Genomic DNA, 11,135 nt, shown 5'->3' on the forward strand with positions numbered 1-11,135 from the left:
AAATAACAGTAAAAAGTATAAACTAGAAAGAAAAAAATGAAATAGTCAATGTAGTAAAAAACAGGAAGAAAATGGTGTAGGGAATGATGTTAAGTTGAAGAAAAACCTGGAACCGTAGTAGATACGAACCTGTCCATAAAACTATGGGAAACCAGTAAATTAACTAATGGTAAGAAGGATAAATTATCAACTAAATGAAGTTAATAGTAAAAAGGATAAAGTATAAAATAAATGAAATGAATGGTAATAATTATAAAGTAGGGATGAAACAAAAGTAACTGTAATAGGGTAAACTATAAAAAAAACAAAATGATTTAGTCAAAATATTAAAATGGTAGGGAACGAATTCCATATGATGTATTGGTGAAGAAAAACTGGAACCTATATAGATATTAACCCTACAATAAAACCACGGGTAAACCGCTAAATAATACAGTAATGAAGCCAAATCAAACAAGATAGTGAACAGAAATAACAAGGAAATCTAAACTAGAACTACAGTGAAATTGAAAAGAACAAAACTAGTTTAGTCTAAGCAAACTGTACAGAACAAAGGATAACCTAACAAGGAAAAGAAAAACCAAACTGAACAATAAATAGGCACAATACTGGGAAAAGTCTGTGTGAGTCCCAATTCAAGGGTTCCACCCAAACCCCCAAGTGAAGAAAAAGATTATTAACGAAATTAATAGTAATATATAATATATAATAATATAATATATAATTAATAAAGTAAGGAAATAACATAGTTAAACTAATGAAGGACATACACTGTTAAGCCTAATCTAATGGTATAGAAGAAAAATAACGAAGACTAATTACGAATTGTAACGTAACTTAGTATTAACTAATATAAATAAGCGTATATTATGGAATTCAAATAATTACAGATAATAATATTAACAATAAACTTGTAAAAAATGTTATCTTTCCAAAGTCAGCGGATTGTATGGGAAATGATGAACCATGAAGCACAAGGTGAAGTCCAACGAAAGTCCAGACATCAGATGATCAAACTCCCGACAAAATAAGGTGCAAACTGTCCGTGTAGTAATGTGAATGAAAGCCATTATAAATATGTGAAAAGAACATTGAATCTCCATATTGGGAGTGGAGACTACATAATGGAAATGAAGAAAAGAAACACTTGAAATCCAGTGTTGGAAAAAGGCTATCAAGATCTACATCTGCCCGAACAGGGTTGGCTTCTACAGGAGGAAATGTGTGCAATAACTGAAGAAAGAGGCAGACCTTTTTAATGTTCAATCTCCTGGAGGATAAACACCGATAAAAACCTACGCCAGGTCGCCCACATCTGCGGCCTGTGAGATAGCATTAGTCATAGGCAAAACACCTGAAGTGGTGACATTAGCTTCAGAATGTGACTGGAATAAAATGGGATAAATGAAGTGGGATAAATAAATCTGGAAGTTATAATAAATGAAAACCACTTTGTGAGATACTAAATAAGAACATGAAACAGTAGAGAATGACAAAAAACGACCAAGTACGAGCACTGCTAAACAAGAAGTGATAGTTTAATGGAAAAGTATAGAGTTACATGCATCATGTGACTACATTGCACTCCACTGATGGAGAAATGATGCATGATGATTTGCATGAGAGACATGTTGGAATCATTAGATTCTAATAGGGGGGAGCAGAAGGCTTGTAGCATGCATTCAAAAAGTTTGCATATAGAGGGCATCACTGAATTGGAATAACTAATCTTGTGAGAAAAGGGAATTTCTGTATCGGAACTCCAATTAACATTAGAAAATAATGATTAATTCAGGAGAAACAAAGATAAAAAAAATACAATAAAATTATATCAACTACAAATAAAGTCAATGATATTAAGGAACAGACCAACTGATATTAGGCATACATATTAGCTTCATTTCATCCAATTTCAAAACAATGTCATCAAATTTAATAAAGTCAAAACAGTCCATTTCATTTATAGATATGCAGTTTATCAGTTGTACAAAAAGGTTAAGTAACAAACTTTTGTTTGTAGAATATCATGATATCACAGTAGAGAAACCAGTTTTTCTTCAATTTTGTCTCTGCAAATTTTGTAATTTATAAACCATTCAAAAAATAAATCACTAATATCAAAATGTTTTTCTCATTGGTGTCCTCTAAGCTCACTCAAAAGGTAAGAAACCTTTAGAAATAATAGTTTTAATATGTGTGGATCTGGAAAGCTAACAACTTATTATATTCTTCCTAATGAGAGTTTAATAATTTGTTACAATTTCTCTTGAATGCACTGACAGATATATCCTTAGTTAATTGTTTAGCTGCTATAGCACACCTTACTATTACTTTCATTAATAGAAACTGACACGCCTTCTGAACATCACTCTGGTAAGTAAATATCTGTACTTGTCCACGAGATGAAAATAACAGTTTAAGTTTTTATAGTTGGAAATTTTAATATTGATAATACAGTATGCTAAAACTCGTATCTTAAGACTAACCCAAACAATTACCTCCAGCCAAACCACAAAATAGTGATTTTCTTTTGTTTCAATCAAACATGGCCAGATGTGAATGACATTTTGGTTAAACATTTTTGAAACATGAAGAGCATTCAAACAACTGTTACATTAATGTTGAGCACAGGTACGTATACAAATGTGAAATGACACAACCTAATTTGAATGCTTAAATATTTATACAAAGTCAGTTATGTAATACCAACTATATTGTACAAGCACTGCAATTTTTGAGAAAAAAAGAACAGGCTCATTTGCCATATTAGATAATTTAATAGATTTTCATACAGTATTTAGACAAACTTTGATGAGCTAATCATTGTTTTAATAAAACAAAATACAATTGTAAGGTTAGTAGTTTCATTAAGTGTTGATTTAAATATTAAAACTTTTGCTACCATTAAAACTTGGATAACTGAGAATGATCGCACCAGTGAGCGAAACATTGTACCTGTTTTAAAAATATTCTTTCTTACTTTAAAAGCTGTAACTTGTAATAAAATAACAGTATGTTAATTTACTATTCTTATTATAATTATCTTTACATAACACAATATTGTTTGAAACATCTTGTAGAATAAGTAAAATTTATATAGGATGAATAAAATTTTGAGTGTGAATCCCAAATATTTTCTAGCCGTAGTACCATTATAAATTTAAGTAATTCAAAAACTACAAATTAACAAAGTAAGTAGAAAGGTTCACTAATATACAATAGAATATTATCTTGTTTCAGAGCTCTGAAGTTTTGTCTCACATTAAAATTATTACTTGAATAATTTTACAAAAGCACCTCAGTACACAGATTTTAATGTAAAAGGTTTGTTAAATTGTTATATTTAGCAGATACAAGTGTAGTTTTTGGTACTGTGGTTTGTGATTTAAGTAGATTCAGCTCACTATTATTGTAAATTACAAATTGGATTATGTTTATAGTAGAAAAGAAAGAAAAAAGAGGAAGAGAAAACTTTAAATAAAATAGCAGCTTTATGTGTTTCAGACCAAATTAATATCGTATTTGAAACTGGATATTAGTTAATCATCTAAAGTGATAAGATACTTATTTTTGGCTAGCATGGTTATATTCTGACATTCATAAAACAACCTCTAAAACTTTAATATTCATAATTACTAAGAACAAATCAGAGGTAAGCCTATATTATGAATGTTATTAGTATCTGTGCTATGAAAGCTCACTAATTGGAGCCAAGCTGAAATAGCCTTTGTCCTATACTTCACTAATCAATAATTCATTGCTGATCTACTTGTTTTATACATGTACTTTTTTACAAAAAAAAGAAAGGCCAGAAATCTAAGAATATATTTCAGGCATGTTTTTGTATCTTATTAAAGATTAACACATCTTCATAGATCAATTTTCATTAAAAGAATTATTAACTACTAATGTTTGGCATTTTTTTTTATCACTGTATCCTTTCTATATTAAAACAAATGGCCTTCACTGATATTGGGTTGACAGTACAATTCCTAAACAACTAACGTTGAGTCTAGTGACCAACTTTTATTTGCAGGCCAGCCAAACAGAAGAGATGCTTTAAAGACTGCAACTGCATAAGAATATACTGCAATATTTTTCCTATCAGTTAAATAAAGACAAGGCTGATAGCTCAATGACTTATATCAATTTACAGGATTTTATTTCTTAAACTAATTAACTTAAACATATCTACCTGATCAGTGGATATCTGCCAACCGTCGGGGTTCATGGAGGGTAAAATGTGAATTCGGGTGTTGTTGACAAGGGTTTGAATTTCTTCGTTACCTTTTCTGTACTGCCAACACAAATAGTTTGCTAATGCCAGTAATAATTCTCGGCCAAGGACTTCATTTCCATGCATGTTTCCTACATACTTAAATTCTGGCTCCACTAGAAAATACACAAGTCATATAAATATTTTACACAGAAAATACTAGCATCTTTTTTAAATATTTCATAAAGAATATAAGTAATATGAACAAACAAGAGATAAGTCTAGGTTATGAATTTCATTGGTATCTGTACAGTTAAAGTTCACTAAATGAAGTCATGAGGACAAAGCCTTTACATTCAAATTAACTTCCCTTCAGAAGTGTTATATCAAAAGCTATGTTTAAAACTGAGGTTACATAAGTCATATCATAAGTTAAAGGGGGCCAATCCTAAAATTACATTAATTATAAAACTTAAATATTCAATTAAAAAAAAGATGTCTGGCTTATGCTTTTTTTTTCTATAAACACAATAAATATTGTTATTTATGAGAAGTGTTTATCACTGAAGTGTAATTCATATATGTCTATAATAATTATAAATCTTTCCTGTTTGTATTGTTGTTCAACCTGAGGGAGGGGAGGGGGATCATGAGATATCATGAGCACATGGCTTAATGACTAGAGCTTTCCTTCATGTGTATGAAATGATTGAAGAGATATAAAAAGACAGCTAGGCCAGTGTAGATGATGGTAGGTTTAGTAAGACTGTTACAATAAATTGTTAACTCAGTAAGTAAGTAAGTTTGTTAGTCAATTTGTCTACTACTGTCGCTCAGTTAGGCAGTTAAGTTTTGTTAATAGCGAACTTGCATTTGATGAAGAAATATACATATCAGAAGTTTCATATATATAAGAAAATTAGCAAACAAGAGAAACTGTTGTGTTACTGCCAGCATCTACTATGAATTTAGGCCTGTCAGGGAGTGTTAGTTTAACTAACCAAAGATACTAGTACAAAAAATAAACATTTTTGCTACTATTAAGTGCACTGGCCTATAACGTCAAGCAATTAGTGGAATTTTACAATCAATAATTCTCACATGAGACTTGAATAACTGAAATAATCTGAAACATTAATTTCAATTAATTGATTATTTTTGTGAGCCCTGGCACTAATCGATTAAGCTGAACTATTTTGAATTAATTGAAAATAATAATGAGAAATCATAATAACAATATTTTCATTACTTAGATAGTTGAAAGAAAAAAAAACAACACTAATTTTGAATAGTTTGTAATTTTGATGACATTGATATTTAATGATAATTTTATCAATTGGGATAATTATCTAGCTGAACTGGACTGTGTAGTATTTTTCTTTTTTTTTACCAAATAATGTAAAAGAGCCCATAAAAAAAAGGAAATTATAAATGTAAACTGTGATATGTGTGGGGGGAGGGGGTCTATATAAATGTGTATAATTTAGGTTATATAATACAGTTTACAGAATGTAAAATACATGATTCTTGAGCATAGTTTTGCATTTCACTTGTAAAATTTATATGAGCTGTAGACTGAAAATTAAGGCTTTTCGCACTGCAAAAGGTACCCAATTTTGGCCTCAATAAAACTTCACCCTACTTGTATAGCTATAAACTTGAAGTTATAAAATTCAAAACTACTTTAAATTTTTTACTTATATTACATCTCTGCTTGTATATTACATAATTATTTTTGCCCCATGTATTTTTGTGAACTTTTTGTTTGCCCCATGGTAACTTATCTCATTACTTACAACAACCTTTAACCCTCCTCTAATTTCTATTTAGTGACAATAAATTTAAGAAAGTATTCTTATTTGAGCATCGAAAATAAACGAAGGATCCATATGGTCTTTAAACATTATTCTTACTGTATAACTATAAGGTATCACAAATTATTGCATCTAATGCTAGAGTAGAGAAAATATAGAAAAACACTCTATTACTATTAGGTTAAACAAATAGCTGTCTGACACAAGTTTAATTTCCTCATCACTAAATGAAGTAAATTATTAACCATACCACCCACATAATTTTTGTTCCATCATATTTGTTTTCTTTTTTTGGCTAATAATAAGAAATCACACATGAACTTGAAGAAGCAAGTTCAAAACCGGATAACTACAATACACTTACATGGTTCGTGGATTCCTGGTTTATCTGATATTTCAATTACAGACAAAGGCCAGCCTAAAATGCTTTTTTCTGCCAGCTGGTAAACTCGTGTTATATCTGGACAACGTTCAGCGACTTGCTTCAAAACATGGATAAGTTCTCGGTTGTCATGATGTTCAAACTTGAAATCAGGAGAAAGAGAGTTTGAATCTGACAAAGCTGTTGCTAGGTTAAACAAAATATTTAACATACAAATTATCATCGTGATGGTTTTTCCTAACATATGGCGACTCCTGATCTTTAACTTCAAATAATTCTGAGCTCTTCCTTCCTTTTCCTTTCTACGAATCCTTATCAATCGAGCTGTCATCGATCTGGCACTCAAGTTCTATCGTCAAGGAAACAATGACGTAATAAACTCATGAACGTCGTGGGCGTATTACGTCAAAATTGAATATTTCATTCTTTATAAAAATAATGTAATTAATAAATCAGTGTCTGTTATATGTACGTTTATCTTACAGATTCGTACTTACAATTGTAATAATTTTCACTTTCTTACAATATTCAGGCCGTGAGAAAATTGGAAAACAAGCCAGAAAATGATCGCATATATATATATATATATATCTGTGTGTGTGTGGGTGTTAAAGATTTTTTTTCTTTTTCACCAGAGGTGAAATTGAGAAGAGAATCTGTGACGTAAAAAATAGATTTTGTAACACGTGTGATGGGGTAACCTGTAATTTTAAACCTTTGAAGTGTGGTCATTTAGGTTATAGAATTAAATTCCGTCAATGCTTGTGGTCGCAGGATAGATAATATGAAAATGTACTTAAAACCAAAATTCCAGAGAAGTGCGCAAACAATCGTTTTCCACGCGATCTGTCGCGTTGTGTTGAAGTAGAATGTAGTATCAATATAAAAGAAAACATGTGAGATGAGATATAATGACACATTTTGATAAGATGTTTCATCTCAAGAAGTGGTATACGAAAATAGCATCCTCCGGGTTTAGGACTATATTTGCAAAAATTGAGAAGTAATATATTTGTCATTGAAGAACCCATACTTCAGTGTTGAAATATGTGCTCATAATGACAGAAATGTCACCCAGTCAAGAAAAATTTTAGGCTAGTAAGTGGAATTTTAAACTACTGGGTGACAATGATTTTTTGATAAATCACTTGTTCTCTACTTTATAATGGGTTTCATACTAGTAAATTTGTTTTCTTTGTTTTGAATTTCGCGCAAAGCTACACGAGGGCTATCTACGCTAGCCGTCCCTAATTTAGCAGTGTAAGACTAGAGGTCATCACCACCCACCGCCAACTCTTGGGCTATTATTTTACCAACGAATAGTGGGATTGACCGTCACATTATAACGCCTCCACGGCTGAAAGGGCGAGCATGTTTGGTGGGACGGGGATGCGAACCCGCAGATTGCGAGTCGAGCGTCCTAACCACCTGGCCATGCCGGGCCCTACTCTGTGGAAGCATATGATTAAACAGACACAAGTATTTAGTAGGAATATTTGTAGCGATCGCTCATTTGCTACTTGTAGTTCTCATACAAATGTTCATAAATCAATAATTTAACTATACTCTTCATCTGCACATAATAACGGTCTAATATTAGGACATTGGTCAATTTCTGTCAAAGTATCAAGAACCTCAATGCCAAAGTAAAATGCATATATAAATCAACAGAACTTGTTTGCGTATGTTACTATAATGGCAATGAAAGATAAGAAAGGGATACCCACCCCTCTCACACGCTCTCGTAAAAACTCACAGATATTTCAGTACAATAGTACGACTGTTACACGTTAAACTTAGGTGCATATTTTAACTTTCTACTCTATAATCGGTACCACCGTTTCTAGTAATAAGTGCCATTATTTGGTTTTAAAGTAAGGGATTATTGAGTTTTGTAGTAACTTCGAGTTTAACGCTGTCGAGGCATTTTTTTTTATATAATTTATACATGACTGCATAATCAGTGGTTGATTGCATAATCAAAATGTGAGTTTATAGACTTAGTAAAATCAAGTGCAGGTCAACGTTACCAGATTTATCACTTTTAAGTTAGTTTGTTACTTACTACTTGACTAGTATAATACTCGCTAGCCAAACTGTCTGATTAATGGCTTCTTGTATGACTTCTAAAGTTTAAAAGGGTTTTTCTTTTTGTTATTCCGTAAAAAGTAAAAGTTTTAAATTGCTGTTGATGGTAAAATTGCATTATGGCTAACATTATCTTAAATGTTATTGTTTTAAGTTTTTTTTTTTTGTTGAGGTAAGTATTGCATTATTTTGAACGTTTTCTGCATAATAAATGCGTATATTTATTTTTTCTGCCATTTTATACACATAGTTTCACACTGTTGGCCACTTAATTTTAATTTTTTTGCCTCATAAAAAATGGAACCCTGAATTTGATGAAAAACTGTTACAGAGTCAGGTCAAGAAGGTCCACCAACGGTTCAGCGGTAAGCTTCAGTGCTTATAATACTAAAATTCAGAGTTCGACCCCCCGAAGTGGACACTGCATATAGCCCATTGTGTAGCTTTGCGTTAAAAAATAAACAGAACGAAACGTTTTAATCAATATTCCAGTAGTTCAACATTTAGTAATGAATGTTTTACCTACACTTCTGACATTGTGGTCATATATATCGGTACAAGGACTAGCTGTTACATATTGTTGTAGGCTTAATATTTTAATTGTCCGGCATGGCCAGGTGGTTAAGGAGCTCGACTCGCAATCTGCAAGTCGCGGGTTCGAATCTCCGTCTCACCAAACATGCTCGCTCTTTCAGCCGTGAGGGCATTATAATGTGACGATCAATCCCACTATTCCTTTGTAAAAGAGTACCCAAGAGTTAGCGGTGGGTGGTGATAACTAGCTCCCTTCCCTCTAGTCTTACGTTGCTAAATTAGGGACGGCTGGCGCAGGTAACCCTGTAGAGTAGAGAGAAGGCAGCTAGTCATCACCACCCATCGCCAACTCTTGGGCTACTCTTTGACCAACTAATAGTAGGATTGACCATCACATTATAACGCCCCCACCACTGAAAGGGCGAGCATGTTTGGTAGGACGAGTCAAGCGCCCTAACTACCTGGCCATACCGGACCCAATTTTGAAGTGATAGACTATAATCGAATAGTGGGATCTGACTGTCACTTTTATAACGCACCAAAGTGCGGAGTGTGACGTATTATTATCATTATTAATGTTTGCCACAATGGGGCGCAATCAACGGAAACTGGAATCCACAGTCCGGTAAACTAACCACTGAGCCAAATTTAATATTATGACATTTGTATGTTAATTTATATATATATATATATAAATGCATATACAGACAATTATACATACGGTCCCATTATACCGAATATGTACGTCATGATATAAAATACTGTTTAGTTTAGATAGTATAAAATGATTGTTTACATAATAAATGTTACGTATTACAATTTATAATAGCCTAAAACTGAGTTCAATTGTAATTTAGATTTAGTTGTTAAATAAAGTTCCAAGAACTTACATTCAATAGAACATCTTCTTTCTAGTCTGGAGTTTCCTTGATGTCTTATTGGGGGTTCACGACGAGCCAGTTAATTTCGAGTTGACGTATGTACAATTCACTTAATAGGGAGCTAGCTCTGTATTATTCGCCGATTTTTCCCACCGATGAAGTTAGGTAATGTTTTCGTAAAAGTACTAATGTCCGATGTGAATCCACTGAAGTTAAATGGTTTGTAATGTCCTAAATTTATAAACGTTCCTGGACAAATATCTTAAGTTTCCCGATTAATAAGCAGTAATCACAGTTATAGCTGAGTTTATAGCATACTAATTACAGCAACACAATAATAGATATTGTTTTTAGGCGCGTCGCGTTGATTATATTTATAGGCGTGTGGGGAGCTTGTCGAAAATTCAGATTACGTAACAGTATAAAGCTTCCTAGCGTTTACGTACACGCATATATTGTTAATTCTTACACTCGAGAATCTTCTACAACTTTAGAGAATAGGCGTGAGTTTCGCAATACATATTTAACAGTATACGTTATGTAGATTTCTAAATATAAATTGAATTTAAAGAAACATCAGTATTAAAATAAATATATAATATTAAATTCATCACTTAAGAGAGTTAAAAGCAGACGATTATTGGAAGTTGTGTTTATAATTCATTGATGTTGAGACTATTGAATGTCACGTGCAATAAACTGACGTCGAGAATATAGAGATTTCTAGAAGACGGACAGACGATTAAGTGATAATCATATAAATAGTGTGAGACGAGCGGAAACAGCAGACAGAAAATAGCAGAAGAAAATAAAGTCAGAGCCAAGAAAAAGTTTGGCGAGAAGTCAAATGCCGTATTAGTGATAGGCCTAACGATTAACATAGGCCTAACGTTTAATGTGTTAGAGTAAGACTAACAGTAGAGAAAGAGATAAGAAGAAGAATTTATTCCATCAAAGCATGGTTCTAAAGTATTTGAATCAGCCTGAGTGCACTTTTGACAAAAGGAATACAGAATATGTAGAAGAAAGAAGACCAAACAATTACTGGAAGAGAAGTATACGACTACGGTAACTCGCGCCACAATTCGCAATGTAAGTAAATTCTAGTGCGATAGAAATAGGGAAAGGTAGTTCGGCTTGTTAACCGAAATTCTAAAGTAATCGAATAGGCCTAAGTGGACTTTTGACAAGAAGAAAAGAACTATATAGTGTTTATGATA

General features: G+C 32.3%; 1 protein-coding gene across 1 annotated transcript in view; it reads right to left on the bottom strand.

Moving 5' to 3' along the window:
- The window catches only part of LOC106459276 (carboxypeptidase E-like), a 25,937-nt gene extending 19,152 nt beyond the window's left edge, over positions 1 to 6,785 (bottom strand). Inside the window, exons 1-2 of the mRNA XM_013918886.2 lie at positions 6,395 to 6,785; positions 4,196 to 4,392 (exon numbers count right to left, since the gene is read on the bottom strand). Coding sequence (XP_013774340.1) covers positions 4,196 to 4,392; positions 6,395 to 6,743 — 546 coding nt within the window. The 5' untranslated portion in view covers positions 6,744 to 6,785. The remainder of the gene's footprint in view (positions 1 to 4,195; positions 4,393 to 6,394) is intronic.
- Positions 6,786 to 11,135: the final 4,350 nt, after the last annotated feature.

This window comes from Limulus polyphemus, unplaced genomic scaffold (genome assembly GCF_000517525.1).
Source record: "Limulus polyphemus unplaced genomic scaffold, Limulus_polyphemus-2.1.2 Scaffold584, whole genome shotgun sequence".
In the NCBI taxonomy this organism is placed as follows: domain Eukaryota; kingdom Metazoa; phylum Arthropoda; class Merostomata; order Xiphosura; family Limulidae; genus Limulus; species Limulus polyphemus.